The 23,446-nt window shown below is 40.5% G+C and overlaps 1 protein-coding gene across 1 annotated transcript; it reads right to left on the bottom strand.

The window, feature by feature from the left end:
- Positions 1-3,838: 3,838 nt before the first annotated feature.
- Positions 3,839-22,406, bottom strand: LDHB (lactate dehydrogenase B). Its single transcript, XM_068971732.1, has 8 exons — positions 22,282-22,406; positions 19,397-19,531; positions 11,659-11,776; positions 10,042-10,215; positions 8,160-8,333; positions 7,152-7,269; positions 5,491-5,614; positions 3,839-4,195 (listed from the first exon to the last, which is right to left on the bottom strand). Exons 2-8 carry the CDS (start codon positions 19,523-19,525, stop codon positions 4,028-4,030), a joined length of 1,005 nt encoding a protein of 334 aa, XP_068827833.1. The 5' UTR covers positions 19,526-19,531; positions 22,282-22,406; the 3' UTR covers positions 3,839-4,027.
- Positions 22,407-23,446: the final 1,040 nt, after the last annotated feature.

Genomic DNA, 23,446 nt, shown 5'->3' with positions numbered 1-23,446 from the left:
AAGGCTGTATATTGTCACCCTGCTTATTTAACTTCTATGCAGAGTACATCATGAGAAACGCTGGGCTAGAAGAAGCACAAGCTGGAATCAAGATTGCTGGGAGAAATATCAATAACCTCAGGTATGCAGATGGCACCACCCTTATGGCAGAAAGTGAAGAGGAGCTAAAAAGCCTCTTGATGAAAGTGAAAGAGGAGAGTGAAAAAGTTGGCTTAAAACTCAACATTCAGAAAACTAAGATCATGGCATCCGGTCCCATCACTTCATGGGGAATAGATGGGGAAAAAGTGGAAGGAGTGTCAGACTTTATTTTTTGGGTTCCAAAATCACTGCAGATGGTGACTGCAGCCATGAAATTAAAAGACGCTTACTCCTTGGAAGGAAAGTTATGACAAACCTACATAGCATATTCAAAAGCAGAGACATTACTTTGCTGACTAATGTCCGTCTAGTCAAGGCTATGGTTTTTCCAGTGGTCATGTATGGATGTGAGTTGGACTGTGAAGAAAGCTGAGCACTGAAGAATTGATGCTTTTGAACTGTGGTGTTGGAGAAAACTCTTGAGAGTTCCTTGGACTGCAGGGAGCTCCAATCAGTCCATTCTAAAGGAGATCAGTCCTGGGTGTTCATTGGAAGGACTGATGCTGAAGCTGAAACTCCAATACTTTGGCCACCTGATACGAAGGGTTCACTCATGGAAAAGACCCTGATGCTGGGAGGGATTAGGGGCAGGAAGAGAAGGGGATGCCAGAGGATGAGATGGCTGGATGATATGACCGACTCGATGGACATGAGTTTGAGTAGACTCCAGGAGTTGGTGATGGATAGGGAGGCCTGGTGTGCTGTGATTCTTGGGGTCACAAAGAGTCAGACACGACTGACTGAACTGAACTGAACTGAATAAGTAATTAAAAAGTATGTAACTCCATTGCTAACACTAGCTAGGGGGTACTCTTTGTGCCCTTTTCTGATGTTTGTGTCAGAAGCTTTCTTTATCCCTTTTGTACTTTAATAAATCTCTATTACACCAAACTCTGAGCAATCAAGCCTCGTCTCTGGCCCCGGCTTGAATTCTTCTCCTCTGGAGACTAAGAATCCTGGTGTCTTTCTTGGTTCAGCAACAACTTTAACGACTTAGCAGCTGTGTGACTCTCTGTGTGTCTGTTTCAGTTTTATCTATAAAAGGAGGATCAAATACTTTAGAGCAGTGGTTCTCAACCGGGGGGTGATTTTGCTCCCAGGAGAAATTTGACGTCTGCAGACATTTTGGGTTGACAAAACCGGGGAGAGGGGTGTGTAACTGGCATCAAGAGGGTAGATGCCACAGATGCTAGGAAACATCCTATGATGCACTGTGTGTTAGTTGCTCATTCGTGCCCAACTCTTTACAACCCATGGACTGCAGCCCACCATGCTCTCTGTCCATGGGATCTTCCAGGCAAGGATACTGCAGTGGTTTGCCCTTTCCTTTTCCAGAGGATATTCCTGACTCAAGGATGGAACCAGGTCTCCTGCACTGCAGGCAGATTCTTTACCGAATGAGCTATCAGGGAAGACTTTCCCACAATGCAGAATATTCCAGCCCCAAATTATAGTGCCAAGGTGCAGAAACACTACGTTATGGCTCAATTCAGCTGCTCAGTCATGTCTGACTCTTTGTAACCTCATGGATTGCAGCACGCCATGCATCCCTGTCCATCACCAACTCCTAGAGGTTACTCAAACTCATGTCCAGCGAGTCAGTGATGTCATCCAACCATCTCATCCTCTGTCGTCCCCTTCTCCTCTTGCCTTCAATCTTTCCTAGCATCACGGTCTTTTCAAGTGAGTCAGTTCTTCACATCAGGTGGCCAAAGTATCTGAGCTTCAGCTTCAGCATCAGTCCTTCCAATGAATATTCGAACTGATTTCCTTTAGGATGAACTGGCTGGATCTCCTTTCAGTCCAAGGGACTCTCAAGAGTCTTCTCCAACACCACAGTTCAAAAGCATCAGTTCTTCTCAGCTCAGCTTTATGGTCCAATTCACATCTGTACATGACTGGAAAAGCCATAGCTTTGACTAGATGAACATTTGTTGGCAAACTAAGGTCTCTGCTTTTTAGTATGCTGCCTAGGTTTGTCATAGTTTTTCTTCCAAGGAGCAAGCATCTTTTAATTTCATGGCTGTAGTGACCATCCATAGTGATTTTGCACCCCAAGAAGTCTGTCACTGTTCCTATTTTTCCCCCATCTATTTGCCATGAAGTGATGGGACCTGATGCCATAATGCAGCTTAGGATGACTTAAATGAGTTATTAATATATATGTAAATCATATATATTGTATATATGTTATATATATGTAAATCACTTTGGCCGCCTAATGCCAAGAGCTGACTCATTTGAGAAGACCCTGATGCTGGGAAAGACTGAAGGCAGAAGGGGACTACAGAGGATGAGATGGTTGGATGGCATCATCGACTCAATGGACATGAGTTTGGGTGAACTCTGGGAGTTGGACAGGGAGGCCTGGCGTGCTGTTCATAGGGTTGCAAAGAGTTGGACACGACCGAGTGACTGAACTGAACTGAACTGAACTCACTTATAACAGTAAGCACTAAAATACTATTAGACTCAAGCACTGTGCTTTAAGTTTTACATTTTCTCATTTAATTCATATATCATATTGAAGAGGTACCATTATTACCACTACTTCATAGGTGAGAAAATTGAGGCTTAGGGGTGGTTAAGAAGGTAACTTGCCCCAAACTGCAGTTAATCAATGAAATCCAGGTTTACGTGATAACAAATTCCATGCTTTTAACACTACAAAAAGTGACGCCTAGATATTACATGTAGACTATTTTTTAAAGGAAGTCTGCATTAAGGCTCCCTCCTGACCCCTCTATTAAGCTGTCTCCCAGTAGCCTGGATGTGAATAATTCAGCCCATTTTCATTTGTCATTATCAAATTGAACCAACTGTAACAAAGTTAATCCCAATTTTAGAAAGCCGTTTTAGAGGCTTTTCCTTTGAGAAATAAAATGGACTTCTTTGTAAATGTCATTCACTGGTTCTTTCTTCAGTGGTAAACCTAAAATGGTACCCTCAGTATTTTCAGGGTTGTGAAAATACTGGGTACATGTCACTTTACGTTTGACCAGGCCCACAGAATGCATACCAAGACTGAACCGTAATGTAAACGATGGGCTTTGGATGTCACAGCAATGTTAGTTCATTGACTGTAACAAATACACCACTCTGAGTGATGCTGATAAGAGGGGCAGCTACGAATATGTGTTCATATACATATATTCATAGACAGATTTCCCATAAACACAAGGGCAAGTGTTAATGGGAAATCTCTGCATCAATCTTGCTGTGAAACCAAACTCTCAAAAAAAAAAAAAAAAACCTTGAGACTTCCCTGGCAGTCCAGTGGTTAAGAATTTGCCTTATAATATAGGGAATGAAGGTTCAATCCCTGGTCGGGGAACTAAGATCCACATGCTACGGGGCAGTAAAACCAGTGAGCCACAATTAGAGTCTGTGTGCTGCACCAAAAGATCCCGCACGACACAATAATGACCCTGCATGTCATGGTTAAGATCTGACACAGCCAAGTTCAAATAACTGAAACAAAACAGTGGTAACATATTCTTAGGACAACAAAATCACAGCACATGTTGTGACAAAGAATTGTAGTGCTGTTTGATGGAAGAAGTACAGGATGAAATGTAGATGACAGAATTTAAGGAAAATTTATGACATGGGGGAAGAACTATTTAAAAAAAAAGAAACAGATGGAATTCTCTTAGAAATTAAAGAATTCGAGAGACAGGAGCACACTACGCTAGGTGGTTTATTTTATTTGTTCAAGGACTCGTCTTGCAAGTATTAAAGCAAGCATGGGCTTTGATTCTGGGAGCCCAGATTCACAGACTTAGGAAGACAAAAGCGAACTGTGCTCCATGTACATGGACGCAAACTAAAGGCTTGTGGTTAATCAAATTGTAGTTTTAAGTTTCTACAGCCTTGCAGCCAGAAGTCACAGGTCCTTTAGGTCCTTTTGGATGCCCCAGAGGGTATCTGCACTTTTCTTGAGTTGGGCAACCTCTTCATCCTTCAGCTTCTGGTTGATAACACTGGTTAACCCTCGAGCATTCAGGATACATGGAAGGCTCAGGAAGACTTCATTCTCAATGCCATACATGCCCTGCCAGAACAAGAAAAGCACTAAGATTAAGAAATGAAACCATGGGTAAGAATGACCAACCGCAGGTCCTGGGGTTGAACAGGATAACTTGCAGGAAATTTGATAAGCATAAACTCCTTCTTTAGTTTTTATCACCAACAGGCCTATCTATCTTTAATATTTGTATTTCAAATTTGATTTTATATACAGAATACACAAATAGACACTATGAAAAAACTAGAATTTTTAAGTACTTTATCAAACTTATTGACACCTCTCTGCTTGTATGTCTTCAAATTGAATCACATTCAAATGTGGTTCTTATTGAGCTTTTTTTCATGAAATTTTAAGTATCCTGAAAATTCTTTAGTTAAGTAGAAGATTTTAAGTAGTAGTTGACCTACAAGGTCCAGGAAAGTAACTGGAAGTCACACAAAGGCAAGATTCTTGGAATACTCAAGAATTGCTGCGGGGGAAAAAAAAAAAAAAAAAAAAAATCACACAATTCCCCAAACACTGTACTGGTTTGTATTAAGTAATTTACTCACAGGATCAATTTAATTACACAATTATTTTAGGATGTTAATCAAGGGAGTTTTATATTTTCTTAAATTAGCTCTGAAAGTTTTTGTACATACACAAAAGTGGGGGAAATAAATTTTTATATATGGACTCGGCAATTATCCAATTTTGCCATACTTGCTTTTATTTTTTTTTTTGCTATAGTATCAAAAAGCCAAACAACAATAACAAAAAAAAACACCTGAAAACACCTGATGCCATGATTTACCCCCGAATACTTCTGTATTTTCCTCTTCTGTTTCTTTCAGTCTACTGCATTTTCTCCCTTACTTTTTCACTCCTGCTGTTGACTTGCAGAAAATGAGTCAGTTATCTCAGCTTTATTTAAAAATAATCAATTCCTACTTCACTGTTCCATAACTTCTGAATTAAACTAAACTTGCTAAGGTGTAAGTGCTACATACATCAAAGCCAAGCTATAGTTTATAATACACCAACTTGAAATGAAATTATTAAACTTATTCAAACGATCATCTAAGAATATGCTGAATAAGACTCAGAGTTAATATTTAATTTGGCACATTATACAAAGGGGAATTATAAAAACGCATCTGATGTCTCAGCTTCTATAAACTTTTGCTCTTTTGGCCTAAGCTTCTGATAGAAAGCAGTAAAGTTTCCATAAAATGCTGAGATGAAAAATAACTGTGGACTGAGACATTATCTCATCCTTAAAATTAATCTACTTATGGAATACTCAATGAGAAACCACCTAATATTTTGTAACAGTTTACCTTCACCATTGTTGACACTGGGTGAATCCTGGATAGATTTTTCAACATGGATTCAATAAGATCGGCCACACTTAATCCAATAGCCCAGTTGGTATATCCTTTTAGCTTGATGACTTCATAGGCACTAAGAAAAAAAAAAAAAATCGTAAAGGAGATAATTGACCAGATGCTTTGGTGGTTTGATTCCTGCTGTCTCTTAACTCTGACATCCTGAGAACATTATTTAGACTACCTATCTCAGGGTCCACTTCTGTAAAATAAGGGTAACAATGGTACCTGCTTCGTAAGTTTGTTAAATGAGTTAATATATATGTAAAATATTTAAAACTTTAAAACTACATGGTTGGTACTATGTAAATGCTTTGACAAATTTAAGTAGTTTATTGTATAAATAGCCATTTTAAAAATCACAGTGGTAGCAGGTACATTTTGCAACCAATCTTATTTATAAACACAAATATTTCCAAAGATATTAATAAAATCAGGGAACAATGAAAGTAAAAGAACCTTCATATTCACATTCAAAGGACAAATTTCACCTTGATTTTCAGGTCCCTTTGAGGCCACTAATTACTGTCACCCAAAATACTATGACCAACTAACTTATGAGCAAAGTGATGTCAAAACCTTGCAGACAACTATCTGAGCACAAATTATATATACTCTGAACCCACAAAGGCACTTGTACTTGAGAATTAGGTAGCAGGAGTAACTGAGTACTAGAAAAATGGGACTTAATGCAATCTATCACTAATTAAAAGACCTTGGGTGAGTTACACTGGGTTTATCTTAATGAAATCCTAAGAACTCTTTCAACTTTTTAAAGATCCTTTTTCTCCATATACAGGTCAAATTCTTGGGGGGAAAAAAAACTCTTTAAAATTGAACTAAATGAAACGATTCCATATTTGAGAAAACAGTTACACTTAAAAACACCTTAAGACTTTGTGGAGGAGAAAACTAAGATTCAGCTTAAAAGTTAAATGGCTTCCCAATATTATACAGTGTCAAAAGACCCATAATTTCAATCTAATCCCACAGTCTTTACTCTGGCCCAAAATGATACTTTATTTTATGATAAATATGAGGGCCATAGAGAGAATGGTTAGTCACAAAAGGCAGTTTTAAAAAACAGGGGAAAGGGGACATCCTCGATTGAGTGTGGAGAGACACTGAATCAATGTTCAAGCTACTGATTGCTAATAGCTTGAAAACTATTAACAATCAATCAGTAATATTATTTTAGTCAATTATGACACAACAGTGCCTAGGTTTACTTTTCTAAATAAGCCATCTTTGTCATCTGTGAATTCCATGTTTCACTCCTATTACAACAGAATTTCTCTGGAAAAATATTTGTTTTCCCTAGGGGCACTAGCATAGCAAGTTTGACCAGTGTAGTCAGTCTTGCCTTTTTAAGAAGATAATAGCTGCATATTTGCTATGCTGAGTCTATCTAAAAGAAAAAAATAATTAACAAATGAAAAAAAAAGGGAAAAAAACCACTCTCCCTCAAACAAAAAAAAGAGTAAATTTTTTTTTAAAAGAGGAAAACAGAATTTTGGAAAAAGTTTATCTGAATAGGCAGCCATAGAAAGTGTTCTCGATTTTGTCTAAGATGGTATTACTTGTCTTAAATCAAGCTCCCTCCCCCCGCTTACCTCTCAACCACCATCTTATGCACTTCCTTCCAATTTTCACTGTCATTGTCTGTTCCCATTTCTGGATTCAGTTCCTGGAGAGAAACGCCTGCCACATTCACTCCGCTCCACACAGCCACTATTGGGGGTGGGGGAAAGATAAGCATTGTATCTCTGACATTGTTTTTAAAAAATCTTTCCTTCTCTTAGTCCAGATTTCTCCCTTGATGCAAGTTATCCACTAACTGCTCCAATGACAATTCACTCCAATACACTTCCCCCCAGAGACTAACATTTGCCTTCAAATCTGACCTTTTACCTTTCAATCATTTTGATGCAAACAGAATTGCTGTGTCAGACTTACAGGCGTTATGAAATTCTTCCCTTTCTGTGGGTTTGTGAAATCGTGAGGGATTCTAGTTCGGAACTATCCTAAACTCTGGGTTTGAGGAATTCTGAACTTTTCTGCCTGCTTATATTAAAAAAAAAATAAGCAATAATTTTAAGACCCAATTCTTACTGTACCAAAGTTCACTCTACCAGAATTACACTACTAATTTTTCAAAGAAAAATGTACACCTTAACCTTTAGGGAGAAAACAGCCCCTTGCATATTGGGCAGAAGTGGATTTAATAAAACCAATATTATCATTATGTCTTAGATTCTTACAGTTTTATACAGTAAGCCTATTCAATGTATAATATTCAATGTTTAAGATGAAATGATAGAATTAGAATGTTTCAAACTATCACAGTAATAATCTTTAACCATTTTTAAACCATTATTATCTAAATAATATTTAACTAAGAATCATTAGTGGATACTAAACTTATGAGGCAAAAAACTGATAAGGAATCAGATATTTACCTAGCCAGTATCAAAGTATTCTCTCACAATTACTTATCTATAATGTGATGTATGTGAGAATATAAACCACAATTAAAAACCAACAAACAAGAAATTCAGAATGGCAAGAACAGTATCCTAAGTTCACAGCAAACACTGTCTGTGTTTTGTTTTGTTTTTTACCGCTTGAGTCGCCATGTTCCCCCAAAATCCATCCGTGGCAGCTGCTGGGATGAATGCCAAGTTTTTCAGCCATAAGGTAGCGAAATCTAGCAGAATCCAGGTTACATCCACTCCCAATCACACGGTGCTTGGGTAATCCACTTAGTTTCCAGGTAACATATGTGAGAATATCCACTACAATTTAAAAAAAATAATATATGTAAGTACATCAAAACTGATGTTAACTGCTATGTCAAGCAGTGGTGCCCTGGTTTTCTCCTCTCCCCTCTGCTCCATCCCCCAAATGAGATGTGGCCAGAAAAATGTGAATATTTGACTTTTCATAATTAGGGACCATTGGGGCTAGAAAGATAAGAAAAACTTTTAAGCCGTATAGTCAAGAGATTGTAAAACATGGAAAATGCAATATTGTGGTTTTAATTTACATTATCATTGAAAACAAGAATATATGAGTCTTGCAGATTAACTTACTATATATGGAAAGAAAGAGAAAAAGGGCTGAATTCGATCATCACTTAAGTTTCTTCCAATTCTAACATTCCAGGATATAACAACTGTTTTCAGAAACCAAAAGCTATAGGTTACTAAGCAACCAAGGCACGCTGCTAAAAGTTACCTTTGGGAACAAGACAGTACTCAGTAAACAATTATTATAATATAGGGTATTAGCACTTTCTAGTATTTAACAGAAAGAATTTAATGACAGAGTCTTTATTCTGGTGTGGCACAGAGGTAAAATCTGCCAGGCTAGAGAAGATCAGAGCATTTATACAGGGTAAGCTGTAAAAAGTAGGAAAATGTGCACACCAGGAAGGCAAGTCTCCACCTCCACTCTCGTATACAGGCACTGGATGAGATATTTTAAGGTCATTTTGGCCTGGATATTATAACCTCTTCCTTGGCAACACTGACTCAGTAGGAGTGACTCCCTGGAGACTTAAGACTTTGAAGCTATACCTGGAAAAGTTGTATAACCAGTTCATAATGTCTGCCTTAAGCACAGGAAGTAGCAACTTCATATGTGCCTGCTGTTTGCCACTCATGCTCTGCATCTATTTGCCACTCTCTATTTATGAGAAATTTTAGATACAAGGTTGACTAGGAAACTCCAAGCCAAGATGGTCTTGCTGGCTCCCAACTCTCAATATCCCATAAATTGTAAGGATTTTCCTGGCTCTTACAATGTTTCTCTACGTGAAGTATCAGAGATAATCAGCTTTACCATTTAGCAATATATTTATCTACTGCGCTTACCAATGAAAAGTAAGTTTGGTGGCAAATTGTAGGCACAAGAAGTGTGAAACAGTGAATTTTGACTCTTTGAGCTGAAAAATACAATTCTTTCTAATCAGAAATTTTAAGTTACAACATTTGATGTTAAACATGTATTTGTCCATCAACAGGCTATTTTCCATCTTTAAACCTAATTAATGGCTTTAACTCCTTAAAAAAAAAAAATCAGTCAACTTAATTTTCAAGAATTTTAGAAATAAGAAGACTAAAGTGCATTTTCTGGAAAACAGAAGGTCAAATATGCTAAAATATTTCTTCCAAACTGGAGCCACATTCAAATGCTTCATTTTGTATCCCAGTATAATCTTGATAGAAAACTTTAAAACCTTTTAGACTTTCCAATAGACCCAGATAAAAAAAGGAGATGAAACGGCTTTATATAAAACTCTTCTCACATTCTTCAGCATGTGGCCTGGGAACGTGCCAGGGGTTTTGCAAACATCACTCTCTGTGGCCAATTAACAGAAGACACGTGAATTGCTTAGGCCAAACACCAGAAAACACTTTTTATAAGTTGGAAAAGGAAAAAATAAAAAAAATCCCAAAGTACTTGAATTGAACAGAACTGAACCTCAAGGCATCACAATACCTGGGTTGGAAACCACAATGATGATGCAGTCAGGACTGTACTTGACGATCTGAGGAATGATGAACTTGAAGACGTTAACGTTCCTTTGCACCAAATTCAGGCGGCTCTCCCCCTCTTGCTGGCGAACTCCTGCAGTTACCACCACGATCTTGGAATTGGCAGTGACAGAGTAATCTTGAAGGAGAGGGGAGAAAAGGACTTCACATACAACTCTGCATCAAAACATGCCGTATGAGATGCTCTAGGAACCCAAACATACGTAAGCTCATGGAACGTATGTGAGAATTGTTTTCTGTATAACGTGTTGAGTTGTAACACCAGTGTTCCACAGCTTCTTCCTCCTTGAGTGATGTGGAACCATTCTGACCATAACACTGGCTCAGAAAATGAACCCAGGAAACAAAGACAGCCCTAAATTATGTTTCTTGCTAACAGATTCAAAATTCTATTGGCTTTACAGAATACTGGATTGTTAGTAATAATACAAAGTATAAACAGGGGGTGCAAAGTTCAACTGGCAGTCACCCACCAAAAAAGCAATTGGAAGGTAACTGTAGACTTGTAATGTTAATTCAGTCTATGAAGGCAAAGGAAGGCACTCAAGTGTTTGTTTTTGGCTAGAATTTAATTTCTAATACTCAATATTTTAAAGAAGCTTATTGTTTTTAGCAATGAGTTTCTCTACAGAGTATTTTATTTTTTTCCCCAAGCAAGTGAATCCTTTCTCAAATTATAGATATTTTGATTTGATGTGGTCATTAGACTCAATATTTATGGATGACTTATACAATTAAACCATGTTGCTATGTGACTTTTGACAGTTACTAATAATTTATCAGCCTCCTCTTCCATAAAACAGAGGTAATAGGACCCATTTTTCACAGGGCTGCAGTGAAGATGAGACATGCAACAAGTTTCACTACCCAGAATGCTAATAATTCAATAAGTAACAGCTATTATAAGTAGTGGACTTGTCCTGTGGCTCCGATGGTAAAGAATCTGCCCGCAATGCAGGAGACCTAGATTCGATCCCTGGGTTGGGAAGATCCCCTGGAGAATGGAATGGCAACCCACTCCAGCATTCTTGCCTGGAAAATCCCATGGACAGAGGAGCCTGGGGCTCTACAGAGGAGTCCATGTGGTTGCAAAGAGTTGGACATGACTGAGTGATTGACATACACACTATTAGCAGTAGTACTGTTAGAAATTATTTTGGAGGCTGGACATTACTATATCTGTAGGCACAGCCATATTACTGCATAAATGCATTAATCCAGAACAAAGATGGCTATAATACAAATTTATTTAGTTTCTTTGAGGCACTCAAATTATTTTGTACAAATATTCCTTCAGAGTTAAAACATCCCTGTTCTCAGGTTTCTGTAAGTAAGCATTTGGATCCAATTTCCTGAAATGTTATGCACTGTGTATGTGCAAGGCACCAGGAGGAGGCTTTACAGAGATAACAATTATGATTGTCCCTGAGGATGAACTGGACCTAGAAGGAAATAAGAAACTGCTGACATTAGATTCACCAGGATGGGAAAACCTGTTTTCTCTCAGGGAGTGAGGATATCAATTTATTATTTGTTCACTTCAGGCATGAAAGAAGCCTACCTTTGTCGGCCACAATTTTCGGTGTCTGAAGGAATAAGCTCCCATGCTGCAGGTCCATCATTTCTCCTTTGAGTTTATCTTCCAAAACATCCACAAGAGCAAGCTCATCAGTCAGAGACTATAAACACAAAAAGAGCTGTTAGGACCCCAAGCCACTCAAGGACACCTCAGTTCACAGTATTTAAGTCAAATACCCTTGAAATGGAAATGCCCAATGTCTAAAAACTTAGGGAAGAATTTTTACCATGGAATTAGGTGTGCTTTCAACAGTTTGATGATGAAATGTTTTGAATAATGAACTATCAATATTTGATACCTTTTTTTTTTTTTTAAAGAATTTCACCTCTAGTACTCAATGGACATTCAATGAGCTTGATATAATTGTTTTAAGAATCTGTAAACATGCAAGTATTGTGGTTCAACAGTGGCCTCAGGGTGCTCAAGTCTTCACATTAAAGGGGAGGCGATGGTAAAAAAATAGAGACTCACAAAGAGCTAGAAACAGTCTTGGGCATTGTGCCCATCCTGAAGGTCACTCTTAGTTTGGAGGGATTTAGAGAGGGCAGATTTCATTTAAAACAAGAGGCTGAGTTCACTTCAGAGCAGGCTTTGAAGGCCTGCTTGAAGCTAGGAACCCTCAGGTTGGCTCTGACCAACTTGAACGTCCTGCTGGTGAAAGATAAGAGTCAGGGGCACAGGGCTCCAGGGCTAGTGAATTCTCCATACATTTTCAAGGCAAGCTTGGCCAGTCTCAATGTTTTCTTATTTTCTATTCCGACTGTCCTCTTGTGCCATCATCCCAAGTAATCCCCTCGATCATCCTGTCTGCTTTTCAGCAAGTTCTTAATCTTTTCTTCTCAGGAAAAGGGAGCTCTTGATCTGTTGTTCAGTCGCTCAGCTGTGTCTGACTCTGTGACCCCAGGACTGAAGCATGTCAGGCTTTCCTGTCCTTCACCATCTCCCGCAGTTTGCCCAGATTCATGTGCATTAAGTCAGAGGTGCTATCTAACCACCTAATTCTCTACCACCGCCTTCTCCTTTTGCCTTCAATCTTTCCCAACATTAGTCTTTTCCGTTGAATCGGAGATCTAGTTATGTTTAAATAACCTTTCAGCTTTTAACAGTGGTTTTAAGACGCCGTGCCTCCAATGCAGAAGGCACAGGTTTGATCCCTGGTCAGGGAACTAAGACCCTGCACGTTGTGCAACATGGCTCCAAAACTTAAAAAATAAATACATCAGTTGTCTTGTGAAAACTCGTAATTACAAACTCTATATTTTTTTTTTATAAATTATATTTTCAACCAGCCCTGTAGCACGTGGGATCTTAGTTCCCCAACCAGGGGTCAAACCCAGGCCTCCTACAGTGGGAGCATGGAGTCTTAACCATTCGACCACCAGGGAAGTCCCTATAAACTCTTTAAAAAAGTAATTACCCTTCCCATTGAGCTATCACCCAAATCCTGGCCTTTATTGCTTTTCAGGCTGTTAGCAAAATAATTAGTCTAATATGTGAAGGATAGTTTGATAAGTTATGTAAAGCGGAAAAAGTATGAAGTAACTCAGGTTCAGAAAGTGCTTTGAAGGCTAAGATAGAATAATCCATGTGGAATTGGGAGGGGTCGGGAAGGCTCTGAGCAGCAGAGAGACAGAGGAAGAGAGGTGAGGGGGCCAATAAGAAAACTTGACCCAGTTAACTTGCCAGCAAAGCAGGTCCTGCTCCAGGTAGGAGCTCAGGAATAAAGACTGTCACCTGTTTCTAGAAAACCAGTGTCAGCTGGCCTGAAGCAGCGAGCTACAGTAGGCTTGCTTGGGAGGGTTTCTCTGAGACTCAAACTTCCATGTGACTGGAACGCATTCTTAGTTCCAAGCAGTTGACTCACTTGCCAACTTCAAAGGACCCTTTTATGAACTGGGGGTTGCTTTGTTGCTGCTCAGTCACAGAGTCGTGTTCAACTCTTTCGTGACCCCATGGACTACCGCACGCCAGGCTTCCCTGTCAAGTATTTTCTCCTTCCATGTATGTCAAATGCAGGCATTAATGTTCACCCCTTTTCACTAACACATGTTTTTAACACTTAAAATGGTTTCGTTCCTCTGCAAGATCACACAAAGCCTTCGCTTGTGTTTCTGGAGCCCTAAATTCACTCCAGAGAACTTCATAACCTTTCCTTTCAGGTGCCAAGTACTGGGGATGTCACTCTTATTTTGGGGACATCACATGTGCACTGTTGAAGTCAAGGGGCACAACAATTTGGGGCTTAAGTGGAAAAGGATGTCATAGGATCTCAGATCCTCTGTTTTGTTTCAGTGGGTAGAGAATTGGCGGAGAAGTGCATAGTCAGCTGGCAAGGAAGGAAGAGATCCAACACTTGGAGAAAATAATTACAGCGCTGAATTTAGCTGCATTTATGCAACTTGAATATCCTCCCAGTGGGAGGCAGGCAAACGAAGATGTGTGACTAAGTACTGACACTTGGGCTTAAGTAAATCTTTCTGTATTCACATAGTGTATACTAGCCAATGAATTTACCACATGTATATTCCACTTAAGCTACATATTTTAAAGTGATCAATATATCAAGGCTTAGATTAACTGCAAAAGCACTAACTCATTGAGGAACAAGGTCAGTTAGAAGCCAGGAACAATATTTGTTGATAGCCTATTTAACATAAGACAAAAATCGTCTCTTTGGACTTTTCCTGGTGGTTTAGTGGTTAAGACTCTGTACTTCCACTATAGTGGACCCAGGTTCAAACCCTGGTCGAGAAACTAAGATCCTGAATGCTGGATGGGTTGGCCAAAAAAAATAAAAAAATTATCTCTTAATCTAAGTCCTGTGTGGATCAGTCATAGCCACAACCTACCTCTTGGTCCCTGAGCTAGCCAACTGTTGTTTTTGTTGCTGTTTAGTTGCTAAATCACATCCAACTCTGCTACCAGTGCCTTAATATTTGATGGCTGCATTCTGCATTTTATATTCAAGTGTTTAGTCTGTCTGCATAACATTTTGTGGGAGGAAAAGGTATAACTTTTTCCAAATAGCTAAATGGACAAGCACCACTTATTCAATAATTTGTTTTTCTTCTCTGGCATGTCACCTTGTGTTAAATATTCTTTGGTTTTGTGTCTGGGTCTTGAGTCCGTTCCATTAGCCTGTCTATTATTGTACAAACACCAAATTCTAATTAAGCTTCACTTTCAGGCCAAGTCTTACACTGCAAAAGCTACTTTGCAGTATGTCTGTAATTACATTGCTCTGTACGTTGTGTTTGTAGAAGAATGTGATTACAGCGGACTGACAGACACTCAAACCAAAAACAGCTGGTCAGAGGCTAAGGGTAGAATAATCACAGGGACACTCTATATGACCTTGACAACGTGATGGGGTCTTGGCAGCCAAAGCACATACCTTATGATTAGTAGGGGTGACAGGAGAAAACATGAAAAGGGAAAAGCTCTGATCACAATTTGACCAGACATTGTGCCATTTGTTAGTAAGAGGAATATCCACTATTTAATACATGTTCACTACTCAATGTGCCAGGCATTATTCTACTAGTGAGGAATATGCTGCTGCTGCTGCTAAGTCGCTTCAGTCGTGTCCGACTCTGTGCAACCCCACAGACGGCAGCCCGCCAGGCTCCCCGGTCCCTGGGATTCTCCAGGCAAGAATACTGGAGTGGGTTGCCATTTCCTTCTCCAAAGCATCAAAGTGAAAAGTGAAAGGGAAGTTGCTCAGTCGTGACCCCATGGACTACAGCCCACCAGGCTCCCCGGTCCCTGGGATTCTCCAGGCAAGAATACTGGAGTGGGTTGCCATTTCCTTCTCCAAAGCATCAAAGTGAAAAGTGAAAGGGAAGTTGCTCAGTCGTGACCCCATGGACTACAGCCCACCAGGCTCCTTCGTCCATGGGATTTTCCAGGCAAGAATACTGGAGTCGGATGCCATTGCCTTCTCCAAAGCATCAAAGTGAAAAGTGAAAGGGAAGTTGCTCAGTCGTGATCCCATGGACTACAGCCCACCAGGCTCCTTCGTCCATGGGATTTTCCAGGCAAGAATACTGGAGTCGGGTGCCATTGCCTTCTCCAAAGCATCAAAGTGAAAAGTGAAAGGGAAGTTGCTCAGTCGTGTCTGACTCTTAGCGACCCTATGGACTGCAGCCCACCAGGCTCCTCCGTCCATGGGATTTTCCAGGCAAGAGTACTGGAGTCGGGTGCCATTGCCTTCTCCAAGTGAGGAATATAGTAATGAACAAATCTGACAAGGTTCCTGCTCTCATGGAATGTACCAGGAAGAGGAGAGGAGTGAAGCCAACAATTTAAGATGGTTCTGATCATGGAAATGCTATAAACAGTGCAAAGCAGAGTGAAGTTAAAGGAAATGGAAGGAAGCTTACTTGGTATTGGATGATCAAGGAAGACCAGTATGCAAAGGCCTGATATGAATGACAGGAGGGAGTTAACTCTGATGATCCAAGGCAGTCATTCCAGGGGAAGGGAAATCAAGTTCTAAAAGGGTTTAAGGGACTTCCCTGGTAGTTAAGAATCCGTCTCCCATGCAGGGGGTGCAGGTTCGATCCCTGGTCAGGGAACTAAAATCCCACAGGCCACACAGTCACGAAGCTCATGCACTTCAACTACTGAGCCTGTGCAATCCAGAGCCTATGTGCCACAACTAGAGAGCCTAGGCCACAACAAAAGACCCTGCAGGCTGCAACTAAGCCCTGACACAGGCAAATAAATAAAATAATTCTAATAATACTTTTTAAAAATGAAAGGGTTTAAGCCATAGGGTTCCTTGGCGGCTCAGACAGTAAATAATCTGCCTGCAGTGTAGCAGACCTAGGTTCGATCCCTGGGTTGGGAAGATTCCCTGGAGAAGGAAATGGCAACCCACTCCAGTTTTCTCGCCTGGAGAATTCCATGGACAGAGGAGCCTGGTGGGCTATAGTCCTTGGGATTGCAAAGAGTTGGACACGACTGAGTGGCTACTACTGAAGCCATGATGATCTGAGTGCTTTGAAGAGGGGAGAAGGTAAGAGACGAAGTCAGAGGTGGCAGCAGCCACCACACAGCACTGGAAGGAATCCACAACATTCTGAATGGTACCCCCTGGAGGTGCGCACCCTGCCTTGCTCTGCGAGACAGGCAGGGAAAGATCCTCCCTGTATTTCATTTATGTGTGCAGTTCTAAGCAGGGGAGCTATTTTTATCAAAGCTCACTATGGTTTCCATGTTGGCAATTAGGATGTGGAAAATGGGCAAGAGAGGCAGAAAACATCAGCATCTTTGTCACGGTGGAGGTCGGACTCTGGTGCCTCCATGGGCCCAGTCAAGGTACAGACCTTCTCAACCAGTCTGATGCCCTAGCTCATCCCCTTTCTGGACCAAAGCATTCTGTATCCTCTGAAAACCACACCAGGGATGTAAGATCTCTGAGATCTTAATCAAGGCACTTGATCTTTCTGAGTTTGTGTTTTTCCACCAGTAGTATAGAGATGACAACATTCCCTAGAAATTTTGTAGAGGAATAAGGTAACATATAGATACTTAACAAAATAGAATTGGCTAGTTCCCTTTCTCTCTCTCTCTCTTTGGGTATCTTTCTTATTAAAGGAGTGGGGCTTATAATCCTTACAAATAGTAATAACAACTTTGACTCTAATCCTTTCCCGTTACAAGATTTAAACATTTTTAATTAGTAAAATGGTCTTTGAACAAGGCAGTCCTTCCTTCACAGAAGCTCAGCTGAAAGATTCCTACTGTGCTAGGGGCCTGGTTGGTTCTCAAGCACTTGAATTGGGCCAAAGTATTATATAACAGCAGAGTCTCAATTACATTATTTATCAAAGAGGACTTTAAATTTACAATTAAAAGAATCAGAGAGGTTCTGAGAGAATCATGATATCTCAGATATATTGCTGATTTCCTAAAAAGTCCAAGCTTTGAGTTTAGCTTAAGGAATAGAAAATCCTTAATATTCTATAATGAGAAAGAACCTGGAAAAGAATATACTTATACATATATATATGTATAACTGAATCAGTTTGCTGCACATTTGAAACTAGCACAACATTGTAAACCAACTATACTTAAAAAAAAAAAAAAAATTGTCTTTAATTGCCCCAATACTAGCATAAAAAGAAATGGCAGAGTTACTGTGGTTAAGAGTTCAGAGTCCGGGCTCAAATACTGTATCTGGAAACAGGATATGAACAGTTTCCATTTATTGAGATGACTGTTTAAATAAAGCATTTTAAACAAAGCACTTAAAATATGTTACATATGTAAATATTTTAAAAGAAAAGTAAGCTGGAATATTTTTTCCATTTTTATTGGTATGAACGGTAAACATTAAATTGTGATTATTTAATTCCCCTGTAATTTGGGGAGCAGCTATTCTCCTAAATTAGGGAAACCCAGTCAATTAAACTAGCTAGAAAAAATGCAAAAGAATAAAACTTCAATTGGCGCACACTACACATTTTAGTTGATCTCTCCGATGATTTTTTCCTCAGTGAAAAAATTCTGAAGATTCAGAATTTGTTCCTTTAGAATCTAAATTTTGTAGACAGAAATATGTTCGGCTAGGAGTTATTCCAGCAGCCTTTGTATACAACACAAAAAGACAGTGTGTTCTACCGAATGCCCAGCAGCAGTTTTTGAGGCAGGGGTTCCCCCTAAAAAATATTTAAGACAGCCTTCAGAAAGTATATGGATCAGTTCAATGAATAAAAAGAGAGGAGACAAACTAAAAGTCTATGGAGGTATGTGGGGAAATATAATCTAGAGGAGTGGAAGGTGTTAGAAGCATGTTATTAGTATTAAAGCTTTGGATGTTGATAACCGAACTGATTATGTTAGAATATGTCCTATTCCGAGGAAAAGTACTCAGAAGGAAATGAAGGGCACATCTGCATTTATTGTCAAAGGGTTCAGGAAAAAAGCCCCATATGCACATGTGCACACACATGCATACATCCATACACACAGGTACATACTTGTGTGCACACACAAACAGAAATACATTAAGAATTGGTAAATCTGGGTGAAGTGAATGTGGAAGTTTTACTTTTTAAAAGATATTCTTGCAAATTTTCTGTAAATTTGAAATTACTTTAAAATTAAACAACTGAGTGAAGGTTTGAGGGGAATAATATAGGATATTTCCATGACCTCAAAAAGCAACCGTGCCGATAACGAGGCAAGATAACATTACACACCTCTTGATGTGATGCATTGTGAAGCACAGGCCATCACCTGGTCATAATGTCACCCCCAAATATAACCTGAACTCAGTTACAAACATCAGACCAACATAAATCGAGGGGTATCCTACAAAACTGATGTCTCTACAAACTTACCAGTAACGTGAGAGATGAAGAAAGGCTAAGTTCCAGGTTAAGGAAGAATAAAGAGACATGACAAGTATATGAAAATATGATCTTGGACTAGGGGAGAAAAAGTATGATTCTGATAACTGGAGAACTATAATCTGGGTACTGTATAGTAGATAATAGTGCTTAATCAGTATTACTGAGTACAGTTTAAGTCTATTGTATCAGATAAGAATGTCATTCTCTCAGGAAATATTTGCTAATGTGTTTAAAGATAAAGTATCACCAGGTCTACAACTTATTTTAAAATTTTCAGGAAAAAACAAACTAACACCTTTTAAAGATACAATCAAGTTCTCAAAAGCCTAAAGAGATTGCATACACATGATGAAAAGTACCTTTCCCAGAATGCTGATGGCACACGCCATACCAACTTGTCCAACACCCACTACAGTGATCTTATTGTTTGGGATCGCTCCCTCTTCTCCGGCAACTGGTGCAATCAGTTTTTCCTTAAGAGTTGCCATTGTGCCCTGAAAGAAAATCAAAATATGATACATGTATCCACCTGAGAAACAGGAAGGAGAACTTGTAATGTTACAGTTGCAAGTTTGAATTGAAACACATTTTAAATGAGCTTAATGGTATTCTAGAACATAGAGTTTCTTTAAGAAAAAATGTGACCCACTAACAAAAATTTAAAGATAAAAATCTCCATGAAGCCCATTCGAGTTTGGGTTCTTCTCTTCAGCCTATGATCATCTAGCAGTATTTAACAAAGCTGTAATAACAGCCTTGTGGCTATTCATTTACTGGATAAACAACATTTATATTTAGATTAGCTGACTGGCTTCCATGCTCCCTACAAAATATTTATTTAAGTTAGGGCCCAGTATTAACCCATATTTAAGCTTGGTCTAAAAGAGCTACTTATGAATATAATTTCCACTACCAATAGTTATTATCACTCTTAGAAGATAGGGACCAACTGGTTTGTCTATTTTCTTCTACTGAGGTCCCACTTAAAATTTGTCAGTGTACTGGACATACAATGTGTGCTTCAATAAATACACTGACGACAAAATAGTGACAAATAACGTTTGCATAAAATCTGTAAAAATTATTACTCTGAACTCCTTTTAGTGTGCCTTGGAAGCTTACTGGAAGGTGGGTAGATACTCAATACATATTTTCCCCAAGGGGACCACATAAGGAAAACACCAGCCTTTGAGTCAGTTTCTTTCTAGCTATTAAAGTAAGAAAAATAAAAATAAAAAAAAATAAAGTAAAAAAAAAACTGTTAGGAAGCATTTATACAGGTAACACCAATTGTATCTGTGTCATCAGGTTATCAGGTGAGTTTTCTGGATAAATAAAACAAATGGTGAAACTTATTGTATCAACCTGCATTCTTAAAAAGGATTCAGATGATATTTTTTTAAAAGCCCTTTCTTCAAAATTAAGTATCATTTATGATTATAACCCACTAAAATGTCTATTATTTGTGTCTGCCTTTTACTTTTGCTGCAGACAGCCACGTGGCAGGGCAAGGTCCCTCTTTCAAATGGTACTGCTGCTTCCCAGTCTTTTTTTGTTTCTCATCTGCAAAGGACTAAGTAACAAAACCTGGTTGAGTAATTGTATATATTAGGCAAGAGTCAGTAAGACTCCTAGTTGGAATAAAGTTACTTGAATTTGGAGACAACTGTTTTCTTCTATAGCTATTTTCCCCCCCAAAACGATTCCCCCCCCCAATAATTAGGGTCTATACTGGGAGATTATTTTGCCTTTCCAAAGCACATTGGCAGTTTTCTCCTGGATGCTAGAGGAAAATGAAATATACAATGGTGCGCAAATGTTTCCACAAATAGATGACCTTGTAGTGAAATTTACACGTCCTGCATTTTGAGCAGTTGAGCAGAATCCGAAGAATTGAATGCTGCCTCTCCTGCCGAACTGAAATACAAACGAAGTTTCTCTTCATCATGGCATTTTCACTAATTGGTTTAAGATCTTCTAGGTATAGAGAGGATCCAGCAAAGCAGTGTAAAATAAAAATCCAGAAAGACTGCTCTAGAAATACAGACTGGTTGATCAGACAGACCTTTTAAACTATCTGGGGAATTTCAGAAATGACATTGTAGAGGCTTAAGCCAGTACAGATTTTCTTTCAGATCTTTCTACAGACATGTGATTTAATTTTTTTTTTTCTATAACAGGGGTTCTTTAATAGGGTTGTAAGACATGACAAGAAAATGTTTTATATCATACACAGGCCTGTCTCAAGATTAGCGGAGGCTTTTAAGGGCAAAGAATGAAACCAGGGTAAAGATACTCGATATTTGGTCTTTTTCATCCCCATGCTCCTGCCTCTTCTGTGGATATAAGTCGCCAGAAAAGAACCCGTGCCTTAAGTTCAGAACAAAGCTCCGCTTTGCAGACTATCTCGATTCTAACCTTTTAAACAGCCAATTTTTGCCCTGCAATTCCTCCATTGAGAGCCGGCTCTCCCCTCCCCCTCTCCATCCCTCCAGCCCGCAGTGCCTGCCGGCCGCCCACGGGCCACCTCTTCCTCTTCGCGCCGCAGCGCTGAGCTCAGGTCACCAGGGGAGGCAGCCACCACGCATCTCCCCAGAGAAGGTCTCCAGCGGGGAAAAGTCTAGGCCTTTCTAAAGTCTCAACACCCAAAGCTGGTAAATAAACAGCATCCGAAGCATCAAGGGAAAAAAAGGCCAGAAACGAGCCGGCCCATCGCTCTAGGAAGGGCTGGGGAGAGGCTAAGGGCAGGGCCAAGATCATCCTTCATTCTCATCCCCGAAAAGCCGGGCACTTCTCCAGGCCCGAGGTGGTGGGCGCCAACAACCACCCCAGCCCCAGCTTCCCGGGTCGCCTGGCCCCTTCTCCCTCCCGCGGCTCCTCCGGCACGTGTTCGGGCGCCCGCCAGCAGGCACCGAGGGTGATGCGGCCGCCATGAACCCATCAAGGACACGTAGAACCGGGATGTAGCCGCAAGTGCAACGAATCCGTCCCCCAGGAGCGCACAGGCTGGCCGGGAGCTGCGATGAGCGGCCGACACGGCCCAGAGATCGGACGCAGGCCCTCGGCTCCGTCGGGTCCCCCAGCCCCGGGGCAGGGCCCCCGCCCCAACCCGATCCGGATGCTCAGGGCTCCAGGCCCGCGAGCTCAGATGTCCTTCCTGGTCCTTCCCCCGCTGAGTCTTGCTGCACCGGTCCCACCAGGTCTTTTCGCAGAGCCAGGATGCAGGGTCCCAGCTGAAACCTACCAGGGGAGAGAAAGTTCTCCAGAGAGTGGTAAGGGCTGCTCGAAGACAAAGTCAGCAGCGTGCGTCTCCTCCGGCGCAGGATCCGCAAGGAGGGAGGAAGAGCAGGCGGGACCCGCCCCTTGGCCGCCTCCGAGCTTCCTCTATTGTGATTGGAAACCCGAGCACCGCCCACCCCTCCCCTCGGCTCGCTCAATCCTCTTCAAGGACAAGGGCTAGGGTGCGCCCACGCCCTCCCTCGGCCTAATTGAGGAGGTCACCTTCTGGCCGCTAAGGCGGCCGCGATCACTGCTAGCCTCCGGGCTTAAAGACTCTTGCACAGAGAGGCTGCGTTATTTCTGAAACCTGGCCGTCTTCAACCCTTTGGACTCTCACGCTCTTGAATGGATAAATTTAGTCCCGGTGGAAGTAAATTTCTCTTTGGCATTCCAGGTCAACTTTAGAGGACCACTCTTCTAAGCTGAGATGCTGTTGGTGTGTGTAGTTCCTCTGGAATAATACTCCTGCTTCTGGATGTTTTTAAAAATAAAGCTACATTTTCATTTCTTCTCATCTCTGATATAAAGTTCTTTTGATGTAAGGGTTTTTCCCACCTTAACTCAGCAAATACGCAGTAACTACCTACCGGTGGCTCAGCGGTAAAGAATTCGCCTGCTAATACAGGAGATGCAAGAGAAGCAGGTTTGATCTCTGGGTCGGAAAGGTGCCTTGGAGGAGGAAATGGAAATGGCAACCCACTCCAGTATTCTTCCCTGGAAAATTCCTTGGACAGAGAAACCTGGCGGGCTACAGTCCTCGGGGTCACAAGGAGACACAACTGAGCGTGCGCGCACACACACACACACACACACACACACACACACACAAACACACACTTGCATGTGAAGTCAGTGAGGCCTAGTGCCTGCATTTTAAAGTTCTCTACCAATCTGTATAGTCTCAAGGGCATATAATTGGGCCACTAGTGAGTGAAATGCGGTTTCTCTTAGTCCCTCAGCGACTCCAAGGCTTCATGTGTTCATTCACTCTGTGTCTCCAACACCCAGCCCCGTGCCTGGTACCTCAGTACAGTGTTGGTGAATGAGTGAATGAATGAGTGAGTGAATGAATGATTAAGCAGGTGAAAGTTTCCTAAAGATTTGGATTCAGTTGTGTGTGTTTATTAATA

The sequence above is a fragment of the Capricornis sumatraensis genome, chromosome 4 (genome assembly GCF_032405125.1).
Source record: "Capricornis sumatraensis isolate serow.1 chromosome 4, serow.2, whole genome shotgun sequence".
Lineage (NCBI taxonomy): Eukaryota > Metazoa > Chordata > Mammalia > Artiodactyla > Bovidae > Capricornis > Capricornis sumatraensis.
Note: the sequence above shows the minus strand (reverse complement) of the source record. Positions and strands in the feature narration are given on the sequence as shown.